General features: G+C 42.3%; 1 protein-coding gene across 1 annotated transcript; it reads right to left on the bottom strand.

Annotated features, from left to right (window-relative positions):
* Positions 1-14,756: 14,756 nt before the first annotated feature.
* On the bottom strand, positions 14,757-23,015 carry LOC149866913 (keratin, type I cytoskeletal 19-like). Its single transcript, XM_090044439.1, has 8 exons — positions 22,389-23,015; positions 21,256-21,338; positions 18,971-19,127; positions 18,139-18,300; positions 17,545-17,670; positions 17,226-17,446; positions 15,725-15,756; positions 14,757-15,202 (listed from the first exon to the last, which is right to left on the bottom strand). Exons 1-8 carry the CDS (start codon positions 22,971-22,973, stop codon positions 15,114-15,116), a joined length of 1,455 nt encoding a protein of 484 aa, XP_089900565.1. The 5' UTR covers positions 22,974-23,015; the 3' UTR covers positions 14,757-15,113.
* Between the last annotated feature and the right edge of the window lie 3,509 nt (positions 23,016-26,524).

Below are 26,524 nucleotides of genomic sequence, written 5' to 3'. Positions count from 1 at the left end.
AGGACTACCAGAGCAGACTGAAGAAAGCCGAGTGAAAGCACCACCTGTGACACATGATCCCTTCCCAGACCCAGAAGAGATAGTTTGGGTATAATTCTTGGAAGTCATAATGTTAGTAGTTAAGGCTATCAGGTTTCAGATTAGCTGGAAAGCCCAAACTGCCAATCTAAAGCTCTCCTTCCTCAGTGGCACAATTTTATACCCTGCGCAATGGGTGTTGGCAAACTATATCAGTTGTTTCTCTCAGGAAAGCTGACACCAGTTTCCTAAATACATTGCATTGTTCTGTTATTCAGCTCCTTGTCTAGTTAATTTCCTCATAAAAAAGTTTCAATCAATCAGGACTCATCAAGCTAATTTTTGCCACTTTAATGTTACTTTTATCACATCCAAGGGACCTTTCTTCATACCTAAACAACAAACCCTGCTGACTAGGTGGGGGCAAGTTAAGAGGGCAGTTGTACTATACATCTTGGGTTTGCAGCCATCCTGGGGCTTTCCCCAACATTTGTCCTGCTAGAGCTAGCTGTGTTGTGCATGGGACATAGTGGTAAAAATCTTGTCCCAGTTCTCAGCCCATTGTAACAATGGGTATCTTTGAGTTACTATGCATTGGACTTAGATTCAAGTCCCAGCTCTCCCATCTCTTTCAGCTTGAGCAACAGAAAGATTTCGTGTATGACACAGACCTTGCTGATCTGGTCTGGGAAGAAAGTGATTTTTATTATGCAGTAAAGAGTTATGTTGTTGTAATTTGAAGGGAAATCTTTTCCATTTTTGTTCTGTTTTGTTTTTTTTTCCCAGTGTGAAGAATTTTGAAGTAGAGACTATCCTTGGGAATATGTGTGCAGTTCATTTTTTGGGAGTGTTGCCTTGCCAGTGGTGGCTTCACTGAAGACTAAACTTCTAGGCATGGGACCTGGGGCAATAGTGTAGTCTTTTTCCTAAAGAACTAGATAGAAAAACATAAAACTATTTGATGTTTGTGGATGTAGGTGTGTGCTGGGGAAGAGGCTGGAGGCACAAGGAAAGCAGCAGCCCTCTTAGTAAGTGGAGGGGATTTAAACAAATAGGAGTCCTGCTAGGCAACATTATTGCTTCTAAAGACCTGAAATCAGCACAGCCTTAGAGTCTACTTGAGTTGATGGTAAATGAGTGGAGACTGAATAGAGATTTTGGAGGGACCTGGAGGATGACGAGGGGTAGACTTGATGACAGGAGTCCACAGAAACTGAGGAGGTGAAGAATGTGTCATAGGAGAAAATAGAAAGTGTTTCTTCTAAATGAATGCTGCTTAATTTTCTGGATTTAATTTTGTATGTAGAAATCCTGAGGGATGCTGGCTAAGAAAGTGTTTTCAAAATAGTGTATGCTAGCAGAATGCCACATTTATGTAAATGTGTTTTATGCTTCTGAAGCTGGGTTTTACCAGGCTCTTAAATCTTTATAAGCTTCTCTTTTCAGCTGGTTAAGTCTAGGCAGTCACTTAGGTAGGTAGGCAAGCTGACATACCACAGAGAAACAGCAGCATTGCTGAGAAATTATGATGTAGGACTAATCGGCTTCTTTTTTGCAAATGGAAAGCTGAAGTCCCAATGATCTCTGTTTAATGCCATTTAATTTCTTTCAGTTGGTGCTTACTCAGCAAAGGCCTAATAAAATGGCTACTTCTCCAATGAAAATGCAAGGCAGGTGGTTCTGGTAATTGTGCCAGGCCAGCAGATTTTTAGATTTTTTAAATCTATTTTATTCATTCATAGATACTTTTACATGGTGCTTGTAAGCATTAGTGCATTATGGACTTGTATATCTTATAACCATCATTTCACAACACTTTTTTGGGAGGTAAGGTAATAAATGGTATTGCAGTGTTATAAATGTGATGGTCTAAGAAAAATGCCAGACACATCTTTTATTGGACCAACTGTGTACATGGGAGAGATAGAGATGAGCTTTTGAGTCCCACTATACCCTTCCTCAGCTCTCTGTCAGGTCTGTCAGAGAGCTGAGGAAGGGTACTAGGTCTTGTTCCAGCACTGCATAGCAATGATTTCTTACAGAATATATTTCTGCCATGGCTGCTGCAGAATGCCAACACTTCAGTCCAAAGGAAGCATTGACTAGCTATTTTGGTTATTTACTTACCCCTTTCCAAACAGTGTCATAAGATCTAATGGGATACTTTTATGCTATTTATAACATATTATTTTTAGAAATATGGGGGAAAAGGTAATGTCAGCTACACAGTATGATGTTGTACTCCTGTTAAATGTTTCATTTAGAAAATGTTTTCAGTGCAAGTATAAAGTATCTGGGGATTAACTTTTGTTTTTTTTTATAAAAGGCATAAATGTAACACCAGCTATAACAATATAAGACTTTCCTATATCCCAGCTTTCTCATTCAACACCAATATATTCTGACCGTGACTTGGAGAGAACACATTTTGTATTAGAAAGCAGTTCATTTTATTTTCTCCTTCACTATTTAGCTGCTGTTTAGCCTGCTGAGACGGCTATCCATAAGCCATTTTCTGTGCATCTTCTCAACACCTAACTGCCTGGAAATGATCTGAGGCAGAAATAAATAGCCATGCAGTAAGAATGACGGTTGGCCAGGACATTGCCACAGGATCTATCTAAAATAATATCCAGTAACAAGGTTTTAAATGTAATCAGGCACCATTTTTGACAATGTAATAGCCCTAGTGTGGCATTGCAGTATCAATATTCAGAGAAAACACAGTATTGCTTTGGATTTGAACCTGCTGGCCCAGACCAAGAGAGGTGCCCACTAATCTATACCGCCACAAGAAAAAGGTTGAAACTGAAGTCCTGTCCCAATAACATAATTAGGAAAGTATTTATTTCAGGGGTCGGCAACATTTTTGGGCCCCCGGATTTGGAAGATGTTGGCATACCAGGGGTGGACAGGAGGGAAGCAATGAGGGCCATGATCCTTGTTGTGGCAGCACAGAGCTGGCTTCTTCCCTGCTGTGCACCCTGAGGTGCACATACAGCCACCACTACCAGGGAGCCTGGGCTGCTCGCAGCAGGCAGCAGGCAGGCTGCAAACAGCTGCACTGGGGTTTGGAGCCCCAGCCCAGCTTCATAGTGGTAGCAGCTGCATGCATGCCTCAGGCTGATTGACAGGGAAAGGGCTAGGGTTGTACTGCCCCAGGCCCCCTGCTGTGTGCCTTGAGGTGCATGTCCAGCTGCCACCAACAACAGACCAGGGCCGGGGCTCCGGACCCCAGTGCACCGGTTGCAGCCTTCTGGCTGCCTGCCACATCCAGCTTGGGTTCTGGGCCGCTGTTGCCTGCCAGAGAGCCTGGTGTAACCAGCCCAGGCTCCATGGCTGGCAGCAGCTGCTCAGAGCCCAGGCCAGCTGTAGCTTGCCAAGCAAAATGGCCTCATGTATCATGCTCTGGCTAGAGGTGCACCACTATATTGGTCCTTATCTTATCAGCACCGATAAAAGGAAAATTGACATTATTGGCAATGAGCTTTTTTTGGCCAATGTGGAATAACATCACCAATAAATGCTGCGTGCATGTGTGCAGCTGCAGCATGTCCATGGCCAGGCAGCCCAACAGCTTGGAGAGCAGCATCCAGGCAGTAAGACTGGGGGTGGGGGGGATGGGCTTGGGGGAGGGGAGGGATGGGGCAGGGCAGATCAAGGCCCCCACGGTGAGGGAGGCAGTGGGGGTTGGGGTAGGGGCAGGTACTGTCCAGCGTGGGCAAGGGTGGGGCACAGGATAGAGGCACAGGAGGTGCAGGGGGATGGAAAGGAGAGTGGCTTTCTGCCACTGCTCACATCCCTGTGGGAGGCAGGGGGGCATGTACCCCCTGGAGTTGTGCACAGGGCAAAGCTGGGCTGCCCACTGTGGGCTTGGGGCCAGGTGCTGGCCCCTGCCCCAGCACTACTCCCTCCCTCACCACAGGGCTTTGATCTGCTTCTCCATGCCCTTCCCCTCCTCTGTGCCCCTTCCCTCCACAGACTTACTGGTTGGATGCTGCTCTCCAAGCTGCTGGGCTGCATATTGGCAATCGGATCAGTATTGGCCAATATGGCTGGTTAATAATTGGCCATCGCTATCAGCCAAAAAAATCTTTATTGGTGAACCTCTAGCTCTGGCACATGTGCTAGCAGATTCTAACCTCTGTTCTGTTGCTTTAATACAGTGGGATTTCTTAGGGTAATATCTTTTATTTGACCAACTGTGTAGTTGTGTTAAAGTCAGACAAGTTTTCAAACACAAGACTAGAATTTCAGCCCCCAAATCTACAGCAAAATAGCAATTTCTCCTGCCTTGTTTCTAGGTGGTACTTCACATCAGTTGTTAAAAACTGTACAACAAGGTTTTCTATCTCCTAAAATTGCTGGGCATCTATACACATGCTCAGGGTGGGGGTGGGGTAGGCAGGGGACTTTTTAATTAGAGCTCTTGGAAGCCACTCTAATTAAAATGCATGCAGTGTCTCGTGTATTCAGCATCCCATTTGACAAGCTTTAGTTAAAGTGCCTCCACTGACATTTTGAAATGTGGGGATGCTGAATATACATGACGGTCAGGCTGCTAGAGCATTCTAATTAGCACGCTCCAGCACTCATTGTAATTAGAACGTGTCAGAGCAGGCATCCTGTCCATGTTCAGGCACCCATTAAGCCTTGGTGGGGGAGGTGGGGGAAACCCCAACATATTCTGTTTGTTAGAAGAAAAGCATATATGAAATCTTTCAGGGAAATTACAGACACTTGCAGTGTGTCTGCCACATTTCAGTCTACACAACAAAACACTCTTTTGGGCTCAGTGTACACCTCTCATAAACCTGTTCTTCCAAAACACTGTCTTTGAAGTGGCTTCTGTTTCTGGAATGGAAAGAGTTTAATATCATATAATCACAATTCACTGCCTTCTAAACATTAGTCTGCTGAATCTTATACAAACATGTCATGTATGCTTAGTAACTTGTAGCTTCTCATGTCACTAAAGTATTGGTTTAAGCACAATAGTCAGTGAGGGGGAATTAGTGCAGCAGAATTCATAAAAAGGTACTCAGATAGGTACCCCCTCTTCAAATAAAGGGATGTTAGTGGGTGCACTGCAGGAGGCATAGCTGCCTAGCTGTGTGCAACTCCCCTCCTCTTCCTGCAGAGCAGAGACAGGATATGTGGTGACCCTTAACTATGTACAGTTTAATATGATACAACAGTTTACAGAATGAACGTATATACACATATGCAATAAAGTGTTTGCAGTGCGTGTGTTTGTGTGTGTATGTATGTATGTGTGTGAATATATATATATATTCAAACACACTCTACTAGCCCCTGGCCCATTGCCTAGGCTGGTCCCCCTGGGGACCTCTGGAGATGAACTGAAGGCCCTGCCTTCCCAGTCAGAACCCTCCAGCCCTGAGGAGAGGGACCCTCCAGTATAACCAGGGGTTGATTTAAGGACTGATAATAATAGGACTGGCAGTGGTAAGACATTGATTAAATATTCCTCAACAGGGTTTTTATCAACCCAGGAACCCCCTTTCCATCAGGGGGCTTCCCCTCAACCACCCACCACAGAGGGGAGGGCCCTTCTCCCCTTTGGGAACCCCCTTCCCAGGCAACTCCCTAGGACTTGCCAAGGCTGCACTTGTCTCCAGGGCTGAGTTGTCTCCTCCCTCTGTGGGGGGCCTTCAGCTGCCTTGGGGGCTCTTCTGGACTGTCAGCCTGATCTTGGCCCTGTGCCCCAACCTGTGCACCAGCGGCCTGGTCCTTGCCTCGTGCAAAATTGAAGACCTGCGCTGCTCATGCAGCCGCTGGGTCCCTGCAGCTCTATGGCCCTGTGCTCTATGGTCCTATGCACTAATGGCCCAGTTCCTGCCTCAGGCAGGATTGGAGACCCCTGCTGCCTTGTGCAGCAGCCAGGGTCCAGTCTACTCCTGGACCCTCCATGCACCGACCTATGCACCATCATCCCTGCCCTGTGCGGGGGGTTGGGAACCTGCGCTGCCCAGTGCAGTGCCTGAGGTCCCATCCACTCCCAGACCCTCCATGCATTGACCTACATGGTGGGACTGGGGATGCAGCTGCTTGCCGCTCCCCATCCGATGAGGCGTCTTCTGGGTGGTTCTAGAGCAACTGCTTCACCCCACTGGTCAGCTCAGCCAGCTCTTCTCAGCCCTCTTTGTTGCCCCTCATCAAAGCTGTTTGTATGCCAGGCACACTGTCTTTTTATTCCCTCTGGAGGCTCTGCCTTCAGATTGAGACTGGGCCAATCAGAAAAGTGAGGGGTTAGTTCCCCCTCTGGTCCACCTTTTCACCTAGCCCCTGGGTAGGGGCAGAAAAGCCTCTCCCCTTACCTTTCCTGATTAGTGTGGAGGGGGAGATGCCCCACCGATCACCCTGAGCCCTTTCAAGCCAGCGAGCTGGGCTGCTACTAGCAAGCCTGCCACAAAGATATTGAGCCAGTCCTCCCTCAGTTAATGACCAGAATCTCTGTGGTCTAAGTAATGTTACTGTTTGATCACTGTGGGTCTTCATGCTAGCCTTAGCAAAATACTGAACGAGCCATTAATTCTGAACCCCCTTCCTAACATTAACATTACTCCAAACAAGAGAGAAAGCTCACTGGCGATGTGTTCATGTGCATGCACATGTGTATCACTCTCAGTCTCTGATACCTCTAAAGGTAAATATAGAGCTTTGTTTTCCAGGGCTGTTCATCCACTACAATTCACAGACAGCATTAACAGTATAAATTCTCTTCATTTTTGGATTTATTTTTTTTGCAAGTAATAGGACAGGTTTCAGAAAGAAGGAGATTCAGTGCAACCACAGAGATGAAAATTAAAAAAAGCAAAAACAAAACCACACCCACAAAACCCCGTGCTGTAATAATATAACCAACACAACTTAATTTCATGTTTTCTGTAGAAACTTTTTGGTTTGAGAAGAAAAAAGGCAGCAAGTGTCCCAATGAATATGAGACAGAATGCACTTATGACCACCCTATAACCACATTTCAAAATATAAAAGGGAAATTTGTCACCCAGAATTTTAGTTGACATTTTCTAGTCAAGGATTACTAGCAGTCATCATAATTAAGGGGTGCATTTTAGAGAATGTTTCAAAAAAGTATAATGCAAGTAAACAAAGCTCAAAATTAACATTCTGGTTTCAGCAATAAGGCTGAGAAATTTCACTTACAGAGAAGCAAAAGGCAGAGGAACTTCTGCAAAGAGATCAGCCTTAGACAATTCTCTAGTTAGTTGCAAGCATATGCATGAGACCTCAATGCTGCTGCCAACAGCATATATGTACAGCCCCCTCTCCGGGAGGGACACTTCAGTGATTGATTTACCTATTTAGTGGCATTAGCTGGAGCTAACATTTTTTTCAGAGTTCTGCTTTATGTTTGGGATACATTTTTATTTTTTATTTTGAAAGGCTCCTGAAATTTTTTTTCCCTTTAAACTATGTTTTGCTTATGTAAGTGATGACATTAACCACTAGCATGAAAAAAAACAATATATGAAACAATGCTGCCGACAGTGAACTTTTGATCACAGCCTTCCCTTACCTCTTTAATTTCATTTTTTTCACTGAAAAGGATTTATTTCCTCCAGCTGTGAAGTATTTGTGAAAAGTAATTTATCTCACTTTTTTTTTTAAACTTAAAGGTGGTTATTGTTGAGATATTCATTGTTGAAGTAGTTTGTTGATTCTTTGTTAAATCTGAATCATTTTTGTCAACTTTTTTTTCATGGGTGCTTGTGTAACTGTGTCTTTCTTGGGGCACATGGGGAGTGGGGGTTGGGGAAACTACTGCAGGCCTGGCTGCTAAGCTATTGTTTTGCCAATCAAAATCATGATTCATTCAGGAACCAGCTCAATACACAGTAGCTAGTGAGGATAACAAGTTAATGAACAACGATTAACACCTACAAAACCACAGACTAAGGAGAAGAAAGAATCAATACAGAGCCAGGAACTGGTTCTGCCCCAAGGCAGAGACAGTCAGTTGCACTCATGTAATGAGCTTTGCTTGTCAGCAGCTTGGGGTGCAGGGACCCAGAACCCCCCTGCACCTAACTCCTTAACAGCTGGCAGGCTTTGTGGTCGCAGCAGAGCCTAGCAGCCAGACTTGCAGTAGTTCCCCCCACCACCACTCCTGTGCCCCAAGACAGACACAGTTGCACAAGCACCCATGTCATAAGTTTGCCTGTCAGTAGCCAGAGGTGCAGGGCCCCAGAATGCAGAAGTCCCCACACATATCTCCTTGAAAGCTGGCAAGCTTCATGGCCTCAGCAGGGGCTAGCAGGCCGGCCTGCAGCTTTCACCCTGCTGCACCTTAACACAGACAGTCAAGAGTTTTGCTTGTCTGCAGCTTGAGGTAGTTTCCCCCAAACTCCTGCACCTATCTCCTTGAAACTTGGCAGGATTTGTGGCCTCTGCAGGGGCTACCATCCCTGAAGTTTTGACCCTGATGTGGCTCCCCTGATAATCCTGGGTCCCCTGCTATTATACTGTACCTATATGGTTTAACTCCATAAAGCCTGCTACACAGTGAGCATATCTACATGAGACACTAAATGCACAGTAAATTACTTCTACTGTGCATTAGTGCATCATGGCAAAAGCCATGCTAATGCAAAGTAGAATTAGTCTACTGCACATTAATGTCACTAAAAGACCATGCAGAGGCACTACTGCACAGTAGCACCAGTTACTCCAAATTGAGTTAGTACTTGTTATAATAGGCACTAAACTTAATGTGCCATAACAGTGGAGCATTAATGCACATGTAGATGTGCCCAATCAATATCAAAGACATGCTACTAAGCAGAGAGAGCATTGGATTGTATATGCAGAGTGCTTCATTATTCAAGCTATTCTATGCAGATGTTACTGAACAATAAAGTCAATATCACAAAACTCCTTGTTTCCTCTTACTTATTGGTTTGAATTTACAACTAGCGATGCACAGTTGGTGGTTGTTAGTCTGCCAAGAGACATCATGTAATATTTGGATAAATGCAGGGTTTTCATTATGTGTCATAGCTCAGTTTAAATGATGTAATTCCAGACTATAATTACCTGTTTTTACTATGCACTTTATTTTAAAAATGGGCTAGAGTTGCTAACAATAGTTTTTTTGGAATTCTCCATAATTGTACACACCCTATCCCAGTTGATCTACAATTAACCTAACTTTTGTTAATTTATTTCCTTTAACTCCTTCCATTTAAAAAGTGGTAGCTTTATGCATATAACTCCATTTTACATATATAATAAAAGAGAATGGAGCTAGACTGTTGTCACTGGTGGCAGACAACAGAAGAAGGAGCAACAGGAAATTTAGGTTAGATATTAGGAAGAACTTTCTCACTGGGAGATTAGTAAAGCACTGGAACAGGTTAGCCAGAGTGATGGTGGAATCTCCATCCCTGCAGATTTTTAAGACGCAGCTAGACAAAGCTTTGGCTGGATCATATAGTTCAGTCTGATTCTGCTTTGAGGTCCTTTCCAACCCTAATTTTCTATGAACAATTCTTTGATATTTTATAAACTACTCTTATTAAAAACCCAAAGGAAGGCCTTTACAATGAGTGTTGTTCTTGAAACTATTTTTCAATATCTTAGCCAAGAAATGAGTTGAGATACTTGAGTAGTTACAATAAATACTTAAAACAATCAGGCAAGTGTTGGGATAGATAAATTCTTGTTTCCCTTGACAGTCTCTGATTTTTTCTAGGAGTAGACTCTTGGCTTACCATAAATAGCTGTACATTACAAGCTAATATGTTATTTATATGAGTTTATAACAGAAGTTTTGCTTTTTATTATGACTTTACGTGCAGGTGAGTTGTTTAGGTATAATTTTACATAAGCAGAAGAAAATGCAATTGCAGGGTTAAGAAAATGTTATCAGTTACCTTTTTGGGCCATGGCAGTTATCAGTGGAGGTCAGGATGGAGTTCTTAATGCTTATCCCCAACAGCCCAAGCTACCGCACTGTACTTGTACCATTATGCATTATGGATTTTTTTTGGCTTACCCATGATGTTTCATGCAGAGAACACTGATGAATCATTCTGCAATAGGTAGGCCACTGGGTCTGCTTCAATGTGGCGATTCCTACAGTAGTATTTTCCACATGCATTTCTTTCTGATGAGTTATCTACTCCTGATTGAATACCCCAGATTTCTCAGTATCTTTTCAGTCTTTCATATTCCATTTGTTCACTGTACCCACATACAGGGGCAGTTGTCTGTCCATTTTCCATTGCTCCCTAAATATCCTTATGCTCCCTTGAGAAACAGCATAAGGATGTTTAATATCATGCAATGGTATGCCATCTGCTTCTCTAGCACTTTTCCTTTTTAAACAGTCTCACCATTTCAGTTAGAGATGTTTGATTTCAGCACATGTAGGTCTACCTGACAGAGCTTTAAGCTAGGGAGCTCAGGTACCAGTAGCTAAGAATGTAACCACTCTATGTAGCGGATCAGAGATAGATTTGTTTGTTATCTGAACTGGGGTCATTGCATGCGTCATTGCCCCATTTCTGTTCTCCATTTTTTTTAGTCATCTTTGTTCTCATTAAGACCACCTTCAGTCTGGAATTAACATTGAATACTGAATGGATGGAGGGTTCTTCAATCTGCAGCATTTTTGACCAAAGGCCAAAGTACTCAAAACTACCATACTTGACCTTCAATATGTCAACAATTGCACTATTCTTGCATGCACAGAGGAAAACCTCCAGACTGCACTGGATCTTTTTATAAAAGCCTATTGAACTTTAGCCTTCTGTCTCAACATTAAGAAGACTAAGGTGCTCTATCAGCCTTCCCAAGACTATGAATTTGACCCCCTGCCCCAAATTACCATGGAGGGAAAAATCCTGAAGGTAGTTGAGCACTTCCCCTACCTCAGTAGCCACCTCTCTCAGAGACTGAGCATTGATGAGGAGATCCAGCACAGGATCTGGTAGACAAGTACCTCCTTTGGGAAATCACTTTGGCATGTCTTTATTTATTGTAGTCTCTGGAAAGACGCCAAGATCCAGGTATACAGTGCAGTCATCATCCCAACTCTCTTCTATGGATGGACAACATAGATGACCTACAACTGTCATCTCAGGAACCTGGAAAGGTATCACCATTGATGCCTCTGGAAAATCTTCCACATCAAATGGGAAGATCACCTCACAAACATCAACATCCTTGCTGTTGCATATGTTAACAGCATTGAGTCAGTGATCCTCAAGCACCAACTTTGCTGGACTGGACATTGTGTGCAGATGCCTAAGTATCAGTTCCCAAAACAAGGGCTCTATTCCCAGCTCAGTAATGGCTTGAGATCTCCTGGTGGGCAGAGGAAACACTACAAGGATATGTTGAAGGCATACCTCAAGAAAATGTCTATTGATATCAAGACTTGGGAGGAACTGGCTGCTGACCAACTCCAATGGTGCTGCCACCTCAAACAAGCAGCTTCACATTTCAAGGTAAAGCGTCTCACCCTTGAAGCAAAGAAGAGAGTGTGGAGGAAGGTAAAGGAGATAAATCCTGGCCTATGGCCTATCCTCCCCTGAGGATAAAACTGCAACCTCTGCGAACAGGTGTGTGGCTCAATGATTGGACTTAATTTTCCTCAAGACCCGTCAATAAGCTGTGGTAAAAATCAGCCTCAAATCAAGGGATTGCCAACAACAACAGCTTGCCTGCTATTGATACCCAACCTAGCTAGCTTTGGGTGCATCTACACATCATGCAATCAGATTTCCATTTGTAGGATAGATATTTGAATCACTGCTCTCAAGTGTGAAGCAAGGAATGTTTTACAACGCTTGACCCACAGTGGGGAATTCTTTCAGCTTTCTGACAAACTAAACTACACAGGAATATAGGAGTGGAAAAGGGGCTTTCTGGGCTATGAAGTCCAGTCCCCTCATCCACTGCCACTTCTCTGGCCTCTGCCAAATGAAGAGTGGGCATTACAGGTGTTTATACATGTGCTCCAAGAGCCAGTCTAATTAAAGTGCCCAGAGCATCACATGTATTAGCCTTCCTGTGCTGAAAAATGGTAGTAGGGGTGCTTTAACTAGAGCTCATTCAACAAGCTTTAGTTAAAGCACCCCCGCCACCATTTTTCAGAGTGGGGACACTGATACACATGATGCTGGGGTCTGCTAAAGCATGGTAATTACCACACTCCAGCAGACTTTAGTAATTGAGTCCACTCGGACATGCTGGAATTCCAGCACATCAGAGCAGCCTCAATGCATGTGTATAGGTGCCCTATATCACTGCTATTTGAATTGCAAAATGGCAGCATATTTACTTGCAATACTTATACATTTTCCTGCTTAGTTTAAAAGATTTTTTCTTTTAATGTCTTCCATTTTTATTCAATTCATTATTGTTTATGTTCTTGTTAAAAAACCTGCTTGAAAAGACTGCTTTTATTATTCTTACTTTGGCTGTAAACATGAACAACTCATGCCTCTGGAGGCTGCAGGGGGGCAGCAACTGCCCACAGGGGGCAGTTGCATGGTGGCAGCAAGTGGGGACCACTGCAATTCAAACAGGGGAGGATAGGCAGGCAGCCGTGGTGACGTCAGAGGTGAGGGCAAGCCAAGCAGGGATCACCTGCAGGTGGCTGCAGCAGTATTGGTGGTAGGGAGGTGGTGGTAAGTGGCAACTGCCCACAAATGCTGGCAGTGGCCAATCCCAGGGGGCAGGAGGGATGTGCCCCGCCCCCAATCACTTATGGCTGTAAACATGAATTCACCAATAAAACTGGTATTTGGAATTAAAAGAGGCTGCTCTTAATTTTTGTACCCTTCACATCTCTTCATATCAGCTAAACCTTATTTTCACTGTTTCCCTTGAATTAAAATTTGCTTTGAGCCAGCAAACATTGTCTATTATAATCCAGCATAGCATACATACCTATTCTTATGACTGGGTTTTTTTGTACCTAGCAGAGAAAACTGCACTGCCTGAACAAACAGAAGATGAGAAAAAATAAGTTTGTATTGGCTATACTGACTTCAGAATATTGTGCTTACTAACCTTGCTTTAAAAAAACAGAGTGTATAAAGCCTCCCTACATTCCTTCCCTAAAGGGCTTGTCCTGTATATGCTCTGGCAGAAATACTAAGGTAAGTGTCCCTTTGTTCTTTTACAGGGAGTAAAAAGATTGTTCAGTAGATAGAGCAGATTTATACTGCCAATACCCCCTTATTCAGGCTCCATAGCATAATATGTAAGGGCTCAGTCAAGGGAATCAGTTAGCCCAGTCTACCCTCTGGGAAATCAAATTTTATTTCCCACTAATTTCAGCTAATTTCCAACTAATTAAGCTATTTTTAACTCCAGAAAGAATGTAATAAATGAGGAAGAGAGGACAGAAAGTGTGAATACTCCTGAACCTCAGCATCAAGGAAAGAACACCCTTCTCTCCATCTCATCAACTTTAACTGGTAAAGTACAACTTCAGTGACAAAAGTTCTGCAGACAATGGTCTGTTACCAAATTCTTTTATCTTTCAAAACCATATAGTAAACCGTATATGTTTGATTTTCTTCCAGTTGTATATTCTTCAACTGGCCATGGTGTGCCAAGCAAAATGGCCTCACGTGCCGTGGTTGGCACACTTGCCAGGGGTTGCCGACCCCTGGCATAGATGTTTGCCTCATTTCTCATAATTTTTTGTGCCCAGTCCCTAAATCACTTATGTTATTCCTCTCTGGATCCCTTCACATAGTGAGTATCTCTCTTTCACTAAACTGTCCCCAGGTGCATTTACACACGTGCTTTATTGAGGAGTTGACTAATTTACCTCCACAGTAAAGTGTCACTGGTCTACACATGCACTGTTATTAGGGCATAGTAAATTAACTGACTCCACCATAAAACAGTACTGTCAGGGACAGAACTATCTTACGGCAGATTAATTAAGTGCAACAAAAAGCTTGTGTAGATGGTGACAGAAGCTGGCTAGGGCTGGCTAGCTCCATACTTTAGCACCCTAGTGCCCCAGCCAGCCCCTCTGCTGCCTAATGCTGCCAACCAGGGCATGGGGCTGACTCTCTGAGCCTGCTGCTAGCCCAGGGCTGCTCTGCACCTGCTCAAACTGCTGCCGTCTTGGGCACACATACAGACAGTGTGCCCAGGAGCAGCTGACTCCAGAGCAAACTGCACCAGAGTTTATTATATCACCTTAATAGTCCATGTAGATGCACTCCCCCTACAAGTAAAGCCCAGACACAGTCTTAATTTTATAGGTGTAAGTACTGTGCTTCAAGAGATCACTCTCACTCCAGGGTTTGGAGCCTCATTGAAACATTGCTTCCAAATCGTATTTCCGCTTACATCTACTTTGCCATTCTCTCTTGTTACCGTCTTCTAGCTTCCCTGCTCTCCAGGTTTCACATTCCTGGTCAATACTTCTATTTTCAGATGGCTTTCTCCATGTGTATAAACTGTATAATTCCAAGTAGGATCAAGCTGGGTTTTACTTCTGCCCATTTACTTATTATTAGTGGCGATGCTGCTTATGTTGATCATTTTATAGTGCATGTAATTACTTATCTCAACAATTCCTGTCTTGATTTACAGGTTTAATTGCAGCCAGCTGTATAACAAAGGAAGGTTAGATATTCATTCAGTTTGGATTGAGCTGAACACATGAGAGGAAAGGCACACCTAACTCACAAAACCAAGCTGCTGATAATGAAAAAGTCTAAACAAAAACTCAATTTTTGCATAAGACAGGAAAGAAACTTTATTAGTTTCATTGATATGGTACAATAAAGCTGCTGTAGTAAAATAAGCCCTTTATCCCTGGGCTGTAAGCACAGATAATAATGGTAGAAAAAGAAAATAAATGCTAAGGAAAGACATCAAGCTGTTGCATGTTTTTCAGTTTGACTGTTGTGACTGCTAGAAACAGGAATTAACATTTCTTTTTAGTGTTTTCTAATGTGCATGCCGAACAGGTTCCTTTTGATTGTATCAGGAAGTATTTCCTGCAGCCCTCTCAGATGACTGCTGTGTTTTAAACTGGTGCTGGACAGGTGGTCATTTGTGGGTGAATGGATTCAGTATTTCCTGTCATGGGAAACTACTTTTCCATCTACTGAATCTTCTACGCTGATGCGAACTTTGCTGCTGCTGCTGCTAAATGCTGCTGTGATAAAGAGGAAAGAAAAGAACAATTACAACATTGAAGAATCCCCTCTTTGGAAGTGTTTCCCACTTGTCCACACAGCTGCCTCTACATCTTTTCTTTTCTCATCCTACTTCTCCCCTTCATGGTAAATCCTCCTAAAATAGCATGGCCACAGAGTTGACACAAAGGATGTATAATTTCCTTATGAAAACTGGCTATGCTGGTCAGTTCTCATAAGGAAATTCAAGGGCCCCTTAATGTTGCATAAATCTTCAGATAAAGCTCTGTTGCACATGTGATCAGGTGCTTACCAACTTCCCAGAGCACACTTAAGGGAAAATAAACTATACATATGCTGGACCTAAGACTGAAGGTTTATGGGGAAAGTATGACTCATGTCCAGAAAGATGAGTGATTAACAACAATCCCACTAGTCTATAAAGGGTGAAATGGCTTGATTCTATTATGCCAATTCCATTCAGACTACTACTCAATCCATTTTATTCCTCTCCCTCCCCACTATTTCAGAATCTTCCTTACCATCCTTAGGAGTCCATCCTGATCCTGATAGCCTGCCGAAGAGAAGAGATAATCAATTAATGGGTTGCAATGTAACTGAGCAGTGAATCACTGATCTGGTCTAAAGGCTGAATAGCCTTTGATTTGAAACATGCACATTTTGCATAAAAAGTTGAAATGTGATTATCCTTGCATTTGCAAACTGGAGGGCCTTTAAAATACGTACCTTTTAGTTGACCTTTTGGCAGTTATAATGTCTTGGGGCATGTTCATTAAGGCACCATAATTACAGTGCATTAAGTTTAGTACCTGTAATTACAGGTGCAGGTACAGGTTCTAAACTTAATGCACTGTAATTGGATCTACTGCCCATTAGTGCTGGCGCACACTTTTTAAGTGCCACTAATGGGCAGTAGACTAATTCTACTGTGCATTAGGACTTTAGCAGTTTTTTCTTGCCACAGTGCCACTAGTATCTTGTGTAGACACACCCTCTTGTTACAGATCTTATTCCCTATCCTCTCTCATATGTTCCAAAGGCTCAGTCCAGTCATGATAAGGAATGAAAGCAGCAGTCAGTCTAGTCAATTCCTGTCCCATTCTTGAGAGAGGTGTATATATATATATTTTTTTCTATATATTACTTTTACTTCTCCTAATTTTCATTATTGCAAAAATAAAAACAAAGGAGCTTAGTTTCTTCTCAAAGTGGTGTTTCAGTGTAAGCAAAAACTCTGAATAGCATTAAAGATAATGATGTTGATGGATTAGAGATGGAAGGAGTCTGTAGCAGGTGAAATAAGCTTGTTTTAAACCGTAATATGGGTACATACATGCATACTTACAACTCTGTGTGCAAAAGAAGGAGAGTTTTAAATAAGTAGTAAGAAGAGACTTCTACAGATCGTTTTAGGCAGAAAGCCTGACAAGAGGTATTATATTACCTTGTTACAATATCCTAGTCAATATGAGGGCATTGCCATTTTCATTAGAAATGGTGTAATTATCAGCTCGTTCAATTTGGAAGATTGCCTTGGGCATCAGAAGCTCCTGGGGTTTTCCTGGGCATCTACTGGCAGTTTACCAAAGGCCAGGTACCCAATCAATATAATAATAATCTGTGGTAGTCTTGGCTCAACTTCACCTCATTAGTTTGAAAGTACCATCAGACATTCAGAAAAGTCTGTCTGAGCCTAGGTGTCCCATTGGGCTATTGTGGTTAAAACACACCAGTTTCTGCAGCCAACAGCACATAGGAGAGGATTGTGGCTTAAATCACATCCAGCTACTTTTAACTCCCCAGCCCAGATGACTGCCCATTTATAGCATGGTCAACTAAGTAAAGCCTTAAGCTGGGTGAGTCCGGGCTGAAGGTCAAACTCATGCCTCTGGATCTATAATGAAACACCTTAATTTCTCTCCCACTGTGTCCCTGTATTACTGTTACAAAATATGCCATTAAAATTATGTGAATGCCATTGGAGGGAGGAGGAGGGGGTGAGGGTTGAACATAGTTACGTACTGGGAGTCCTGTCCATCCAACAGCCGACGATATGTGGCAATCTCCTGCTCCAGACGGGTCTTGATGTCCAGAAGCATCTTATATTCTTGATTCTGCCGTTCCATGTCACATCGGAGTTCAGCCAGCTGCTCCTCCACACTGGTGATTATGGCTTGGATCTGTGCCAGCTGGGCACAGTATCGGGCTTCTGTATCTGCCAAGCTGGCTTCCAACCCAGCTTTCTAAAATAAAACACAAATCAAAATGGGCTGCCTTCCACAGAGGGACAGGAAAGAGGCAGAAAGAGGAGTGATTTATGCGCCCAGGCACAGTCCCTTACCATGCTGAGCTGGGACTGGAGCTCGATCTCCAGGCCCTGGAGTGTGCGTCTCAGTTCCGTCATCTCACTCTTGCTGGTCTGAATCTGTTCGGTGCTGGTGGCTACTTCACGGTTCAGCTCCTCAGTCTGTAGGAAAAACAAACCCAATGGATAAACAAAGGTGAAATGAATTAACAATTTTTGGGTTTCCAAAAAGGAGGGGAGAATGTCCTGACAGCTGAGTTTAAGGATGAGGTATCTGTACAAGTATTGTACCAAATATCTTGTTGCTCATCCTCATTTTAATAGATAAGCTTTTCAAATGGTTGTTTTGTTGGCCTGCTCCTGAAATGCAACGACAGTACCTATGAAAGAAGCAGTACCTTCACTGAACACTTCAGAGTTGCTGCTTGCTTTGAGGCTGATACTAAGCAGTGATTTAGTGGTGGTTAACAATGAAGAGAGGATGGATGCGTAAAAACTTGGGAAGTGTCAAGATACGTAGTTTCTCAGAGATTGTAGAAATTCTCTTGGACAAAAAAGATGATTGATCTGCAAAAATTGGGGTAGTAAGGATGTGGTAGGTCAAGTACTTGTTTGTTAAGATAGCTATACCTTAGTAAAGAACCAGGCTTCAGCCTCTCTACGATTCTTGTCAGCCAGTGCTTCGTATTGCTCTCTCATCTCAGCCAAAACCTTGGTGAGGTCAACACCAGGAGCAGCATCCATCTCTACGCTGACCTTTCCAGTCATCTGGTTGCTATATTCTCTCATTTCCTGCAGACATGGAAGACAGGAGAACAAGGAAAAAATGTGTGGGTTATACTCTCCCATTGGCAATCCTCAGATGTGATATGTACAACACAGCTGGAAACATTAGACATTTTTATTTTTATCATAGAATAATAACATAGTATATGTTTGTTTCATATTAGTATAACCTCAGCATTTTAACTGTTGAGTTCTTTATCAGTTCCTTTTCATGTAGAAAGTTTAGTGAGATGACAAACCTATGGTCATACATCCTGTGAACAAACATTGCTATTTCTAAACGCAGTGCCATGATTGATATAGGCTTACCATGACTGCTATAAGCTGATGCTACTCTGTGCACTTAATGTTTTTATTTTAATAAAAGATTGTGTGGGGAAAGCTTGGAAATAATTTTCTTGTTTCTGAATCTTGGAATCGTAGAAAATAAGAACTGGAAGAGACTTCTGGGGGCCTTTTAGTCTATGCCTTGCTCAAGGACAGAGATGGTTGTCTCACCTGCACTTAAAAACTTCTCAAAACAGAGATTCCATAGAATTTAGGTAGTCTGTCCCATTCCTTTGAAGATTCTTTTAAACAATTCACTTGTGAAATAATAGCTCTTTTTATACCCCTTTATCCCAAAGTGAATTCTAAAGATGGATGGTTTCCCACAGCTGCTGTTTAGAATACTTACCTCCTCATGGTTCTTCTTGAGATAAGCCAATTCTTCCTTCAGGTTCTCAATCTGCATCTCCAGATCAGCTCTGGCCAGGGTCAGCTCATCCAGGACCCTACGCAGGCCATTGATGTCAGCCTCAACACTCTGGCGAAGGTACAGTTCATTCTCATATCTGCAGTTTAAAGAAAAAAAAATAGATATTAGAAAGCACATGCTATGTAAATGCATAGTTTTATAAAACGAGGAAATGTGGGTGGGGGTAGGGAGCAAGGAACAGGAATACACAATACAAATTGTCTATTTGGAAGATGAAAGAGGCTAGATCTAAAAAAAAGTACATGAGAAATGTTTTGCGCCAATTCTAAAATATGATTGTACTGTATAAAGGCAGAAAACAGGTAGCAACCAGGTGCCTGATGAGGGCAGCCATTTTAGCCCAGTGATATAAGCTGGGCTACAGTTTGCTGCTGGAAGGAAGGAGGTAACATCAGGCTGAGAGGCTGCTCCAGCCATAGTCAGGAGGTAAGGGCAGGGGCTATGCGGGGGAGGTGACCCTTTGTCCTGGGTAAAACGTAAAACTGCACCCTGCCAGGGAAGGGTGGTCTGGTAGGGCTCCTAGTGGTATGGGAGCCCCCAGGAAATGCAAGGTCAGTTACTGCCTCAGTGAAAAGTGGGTTGGGGTGCCTTATAACCCCAGCGCCACATCCCTGGTGGTGTTCTAATGAGCAGGGGGAGCCCAGGCTTGTTAAGGAGCCCTGAGGCAGAGCTCAGGCTGGGCAGCAGGGAAAAGCCTGGGGGTGCAAGAAAGACCTTGAGTGAGAGGGACAATGAGCAGAGCAGTCTCATGAGTGTGGGCAAGTGAGGAGGCCCAGTGGAGGCATAGTGACCTGGTGAGGCCAGGAGCGAAGTAGGCCTATAGTTGTAGAATCACTCAGTCAACACTCAGGTGAGGGTAGCGGGGGACACCCAACAGACTGTGCCAGGGCTGACTGAGGTAAGGAAAGCTAAGCCCAAAGCCGGGTGAGGCCATGCGGGATGAGTGTGGCCCTGAGAAAAGGCAGTATGAAAGAGGCTGGGTGAGAGCCAGTGGAGTAAATGGGACCCCAGTGAGAGAGGGGTGGCATGTAAGTGGCCCTCCAGGGCTGTAGACAAGAGCTACAACTGTGTGCCCAGTTTGCCCAAGCCATAAGCCAGAGAAATAACACCAGAGTAACATCTGCGAGGCATGGGACCTGTGGAGGGGAGGTCAGATCAGGTATTAGGCACTTGTCAGCAGTGCAAGTAATGGTTAGCCTCCCGCCTTAGTAACAACTCTCATATTTTTCCATCAAGGCATGGCAGGAGAGTGAAGTAGGTGGTTACCCCAGGAGCAGGGTGGTAGGCGGAGACCTGACAAGGAAGCCACCCTGTTACAATGATATATGAAAGTATGAAAGCCAATATATAAAAGTATGACTGCCATTTTTCTGTGTGACACCACGAAGTCACTTGATGTTTTGGCAATCTTATCAGTCCTCAGATGCAAGACAGATGCACAGTCACAATGCATCAAGAGAGTGGTACATTGGAAATTACTCCATTTTGGAGATACTGATAGATCTGAACTTTATGGGTTTGCAGTATCTAAGAAGGGTTACCAGTAGATGCCAGCTTACAGTATTTATAAAAGAGAGTAACGAAGAGTTCAGTTCATTTGCAGTTCTCTCATTTAGGAAGAAAAGCGCCTATTAGGCAGTTTACCCAGTGCACTAAAAGAAAAAGGCTAAGCCTAGAGCTTACTTCAGTGCATGAGAAAGTAGTTGTGTGAGTGCCTTGGCATCTTGACAACAGTTACTTTTATTTGCAGTTATCAATAGTGTCTTAGAACTTCAGAAGCATGCAGTAAGCCATTGACTTTCCTTTCTGTCTTTTCTCTCAATTTCTATTCCCAAGGAGAAAGAAGTGGTATAAGAAAGAGATTTATCCCTCTATATTGAAAGCAAAGCTCAGACTTGTTTGCTGTTAAATCTAGATGCTCATTTTTTTAGAGAAAGACCAGTACAGGAAAACTATGACAGAAAGTTAAGATCTTTGCTGTAAATAAAGAGGACAACATATTGAAAAGCTTGATACAATTTTTAATAACATCTTATCTCCTTTTTTTACTATAGCATATCAGTATTTTTTCCAGATTTTTTTCTCGTAATTGTAAGGGGGGGAAATACCACCCCTAAACTCTCAATTCTACTACTAAATAAGAATATATATTCAATTTCAGAAAAAAAAATACTGGAGAATAAAAGTGCATAAGATTTACTTACTTCAGTCTGAAGTCATCTGCAGCCAGCCGAGCGTTGTCAATCTCCAAAATTATTCTGGAATTGTCAATGGTAGCTGCAAGGATCTGCAATTGGGAGGCAGGGGATGGGGGTGGAAATGATAGTGAAATATCAGTGTCAGTTGTAGATAGTAGATGGCTACTGAGACATGCAAATCAATAAAGACAGGAGAAAGACTGGATCTAGGTTGGCAAAGCATACATTATGGATTACAACACCTCATTTTATCATATTGCCACTATTTCTCATCATTTCTGTGCATTTCCAGGATTTCTATGACAGCAACAAAAGAAGATACACATTATTCATATTCTGAATGTAAACCAGGGAACTGAGTGCAGAATAGACTCCCAATTTAACCCATAGCAAGGGTGGGTGTGTCTGAATGGAACTAGCCTAATTTTCCTCCTCTACCTTGTCCATGCATTGTTTCACTTCATGTGCATCTTATGGCAACAATGTTTGACCCTTGTATTTGCTGTCATATTTGTGCTAATATCTTTAAGGATAAAAAAAAAATATGTGACTAAGAATTGATATTGAAAGTGCATTGTTACACTGCATAGTTCTGATGGTAAAAATGCATATAAACACAAAATAAACATGACATTTATAAGTATGAGTTTTCTTTTGTTGTTCGTTCCTACTATAGTACTCTTGTACCAACTTTATATTCCTCATAAGTTAAATAGTGTGTACTTTTACATCTGGCATAACTGGCAAATACATTTATGCAGAACATGATCTTGCCTTATCTCTACCTTGGAGGTTTCCTTACTTAGGGCTACAAGCTGTTTCTGATCATATTTACATTCTTTGACTTCTCAACAATATACTGATACTTTTTAATGAATTCTGTCATGCTTTATTACCTGTTAGAGCTGCCAAATCACTGTAAATAACTCTTCTATTTTCAGTCTAAGATTTTCACTCACAAAAATTAAGAAAAGCAGTTCCTATCTTTTCTGTCCCAGTGTGCCTATCCACAACACACAACTCTTGGCAAAAAATATTGCTTTTTAATGATTTTTAATTGAGTTGCACAACTTGGAATCCACAATTCAGCAATTATAGCAAACTATTATCAAAATGCCTTCTAAATATGAACATCATACCTTGTCTCGGAGGTCCTCAATTGTCTTGTAATAAGGACTATAGTCCTGGGCTGGGCTAGTGGGACCTTGCTTCTGATACCAGTCTCGGATTTTAACCTCCAGGTCAGCATTGGCCTCTTCCAGAGCTCGTACTTTGTCCAAGTATGAGGCCAGACGATCATTCAGATTTTGCATCGTTATCTTTTCATTTCCAGAGAGAACGCCTCCATCACCACCACCCAAGCCACCACCAAAGCCACCACCAAAGTCAAAGCCACCAAGACCCCCTCCATAGCCACCCCCAGCACCTCCTCCAATGCCACCATAAAAGGCACTTCCTACATAGTCCCCACCAAAACCAGAACTATATCCACTACCAAGGCCGCCACCCAAGCCCCCACCATATCCACCTGCTATGGAGGAGGCATACCTAGCAGAAGACACAGCAATGTTCCTGCCACCAGATCCCCCATGAATAGTCGGAGCTCTGTAAGATCCTCCCATTCGAACAGAGGAAACACGAGAGGAGCCGCCACCACCAACCCCACACCCCAGACCACCACCACCATAGCTAGAAGAGGAGCTCCGCATAAAGGTAGTAGCCATTGTAACAGCAGTCAAGGATCTGGTGACAGTTACTTATGCAGATGCAGAATCAGAGAGTAGGTCTGTTCACTGTAGTGGTGCTGCATTTATACTTCTTGCAGTGGGTGTGACGCACTAACCTCCTCACAAAAAATATTCTCCTCCCTTAGGCCCTTCAGGGTGAGGCCAGATGTAATATTACTTGTGACCACAGCTGGCTGCACATCTCAAGGGTTTGGGCTTTGTATTCAATTAAACAAAAGCTACGATTCAGGGTGAATGTTTTTACTTGAGGCTACAGTTCTGACGCTTGGATTATGTTTGACTTCTTTTACACTCAGAAGTAGAATAAACAGGCAAGTTCCATCACACCCCACTTCAGGCATTAACAGAAAACTATTACAATCATATGAAAAAAAATCTGCCAAAATGAAGTTTGTTACATTGAAACTACCATTTCTCTAAAATGTACCTATAGCCATCCATTACTTATCTTATGATTTATTACAATCAAGAATCTGGAATCCAGTCAGATGTCTTTTCAGTTCTGATCACAGAATCATTTCAAAGTTTGGAACCTCAGTGTTTAAGACATAAAACACACTGTCCTGGAGTGTGAGAGTTTCAGCATACAGAGATCAATGTTAAGAAAAGAGTGTGAATAGCTAAAACAACTGAATGTGTATTTGAATGTTATGGTCAAGTAAACAGAAACAGAGGCATAGTAAAAGATTAGTGCGCTTAAGAGGCTGTTATGAAGAAGATGGGGGAAAAATTGCTCCCACCATTGAGAAAAGTCAAAATAATGGATTTAAAATAAAACAAGATATTTCAGTTCATGTAGCAATTAACATTTTTAATAGTAATATCAAGTAGGATATGAAACCCACTTCTGAAAAGGAAGGTGGAATTAATGGCACTTGAGATTTTCAAATCACAGTTTAAGAGCATACATGGAAATTTGTTTAATGATTTTAGTCCCATACTAAAAGGAGGGAAATAAATGGCATAATTCTTTCCATCTTAGAAATTCTCTGTTGAGATTCACTAGCCTCAGATTTATTCTCCAGTTGTGGAATTGTGCAATGTTCTGGACTAAATCCTACTGATTAAAAACATGCAGCTGCATGCTGCACAGACATTATGAACCCAGATTTGTGAACTTTCTAACACAAGTGGGTAGGCATGTGCATGTGTGCACACGTGTGTGTGGCTCTGTGTGTGAGCGTGCATGTAAGGGGAAAGAGAGAGAAGGGTTGGGGACAAGAAACTGTAACACTTTTCTCTGAATACCTGTTCCCTCGGCCTGGGAAGCTTGTTTGACAGTTTCCATGATATGTCTGACAATTTCCATTCTTCAGATAAAAGCAGTCATTTTTTAGTGGCGAGTGGGCACAAGAAGTAGCAAATAATGGTACAACTTCCAGATGCAGTATTAGAGAGCCTGGAATTGTGTAGAGCTGGAGTGAGTGGCATTGGCTGTGATTTGCAGGGAATCAAGAATAGAAAGAGGAAGCCTAAGGGGTACTGAGAAAGTGAGGAGATTTAGGGGAAGCTTTTCCTATTCTTTACTTCAGAAGCACCAAACTTTTCTTGAAAGAAAACTATTAATAGTAGAAATAACAAACATTGTATATATTGACCCCAGCTGACTTCCTGCCCTTTGGGCAGGGGGTTGGACTTGATGATCTTCTGAGGTCCCTTCCAGCCCTAATGCCTATGAAATCTATGAAATCTATTGTTTAACAACATAGAAACTGTACTTTATTTTAAAAAACCCCAAAAAACAGCCTACTCTTGTGGTTGAAATTAGACACGGTTACATAAAGAAATTGGAGTAAAAGAAACAGGAGTTATCAGATTAGTTTATGATCATATCAACTGTTGCAACAAATTAGTTTCACAGAGGGTTTTTCCAAGGCTGTGCAGGTGACTTGTTAATACAGCACTGAAGAAACACCCAACCTTGTACCATGAAGAAACAGGACTGTGTGCATGGGGAGCAAAGACCACCATCTATCTGATCCACCCCTTAACAGTCTGGCCCTGAGAATGCACACTCACAAGAACATTTATTCATCTCTCCCAGTCATCGGAAAAGGCAAGATGTTTCCAAGTTTTGAAAGCATGTTTCAAACTGAGCCTGGATCTCAGCCATGAAGGCTCACTCTTGCCACAGGGCTGATTAATAGTTCCTTCTAACTTGCCAAATCTATATAACAGCAAGACTTCAGTATCTTAAGAAACAAGTTTGGACGAACTCTTCTGACAATGAAGAATGTTCTGTAACCCCTTTGAAACAATAACACGCTGAAATTGACATGCTATTTGGCTCAATTTAACCCCAAATGGCTCTGCGATCATATTCCCTTTAACTAAAAACCTGGGGTTCAGCAGGCACCCTTGTGGAAAATGCCACAGACTTTCTAAAGGATTTTTCAGTCTGTTTTCACTTATTGTCTTAATCATTCCTTTGCAAGCTTAAAGGGTGAGAGAAGTTTGTTGTTTTTTTCATTATCTTTTTTCTTTATTTTACTCCATACACATACTGGACCCTGATCAGATGCATATTCATTGAATGCTGAGTGGAGATAGTGTGTGTTCAAATAAAGTATAACTATAACATAACTTGGTCAAGCTTATTGGCAGAGTACATTGTTTTCTTCTTGCTGCCTTGAACATCAAACTTGGACTCACAAGGCATGCAGTATCTTGCAGTTGCAGAATATACTTTTAAAAAAGGGTGGACCTGGAAAAAAGGTGCCGCACCCCAATCTTTGAGAACGTTGGAGAAATTCAGGTGCAGATCACATGTTTGCAGCTCAAGTCGATTGATATGTCTTTTCTGGGAATTCTGACATGGATATTGCCGCTTCCTGGGAAAGAAAAATGACGAACTTTAATGCAGACTGCTAGTCAACAGTTTCTGCATGTTTATTATTCTCGAATTATACTATTCAAATTGTTCCAATCTCATAGTTTTTGTGTGGCTCCTGATTATACTGCTTCTGTAACTGAGAAATACATAATGAATTGTATTTTATTTATAATGGAACTTGAGTGAATCTAACTTAACCTTTTTACATTGAAAATCTGTTTTTTCATTAGCTCACCCATAGGTGTGATTATTGATATGAATAAATTAATCCTTTTTGTGTTCTACTTTCCGGTCCTGAATTTTGGGCTTATTCTATACACCATTTTAAAAATAATTCACATTCTCAAAATCTAAGGGATTTAGAATTCTCAGAAATTCAGGACCCTCCAGTGTTTGAATGACCATTCCTAGGTTTCTTCTCCAGTCAGGTAAGGACTTCTTAGGGTGATTTCTTTTACTGGACTAACTGCATAGTTGGGACAGAGTTAGACAAGCTTTCAAATGCAAGACATTCTTCATCAGTACTGTCATCATATTCATCAGAGGATATTACTTTTTACACCTACTGAGATCAGCATGTTGTTTTGTACCTCTGCTACTTTTCTGAAGGTGGGTTATGGACCAGAACGGGGTGGGCAATTATTGCGGCTGGCAGGCCACTTAATGAATGCTGGTGACCTGTCAATGGCCACAC

Source organism: Crocodylus siamensis, chromosome 4, assembly GCF_052110815.1.
Source record: "Crocodylus siamensis isolate JL-2025a chromosome 4, ASM5211081v1, whole genome shotgun sequence".
In the NCBI taxonomy this organism is placed as follows: domain Eukaryota; kingdom Metazoa; phylum Chordata; order Crocodylia; family Crocodylidae; genus Crocodylus; species Crocodylus siamensis.
This window is presented reverse-complemented; position numbering and strand designations above follow the sequence as displayed.

Coding starts and splice junctions, on each gene's coding strand:
- LOC149866913 (XM_090044439.1), bottom strand. CDS start 22,973: ATGGCTACTACCTTTATGCGGAGCTCCTCTTCTAGCTATGGTGGTGGT. Junction 21,339..22,388: donor TTGAGGACCTCCGAGACAAG/GTATGATGTTCA, acceptor TCCCAATTGCAG/ATCCTTGCAGCTACCATTGA. Junction 15,203..15,724: donor AGGATGGACTCCTAAGGATG/GTAAGGAAGATT, acceptor TCTTTATCACAG/CAGCATTTAGCAGCAGCAGC.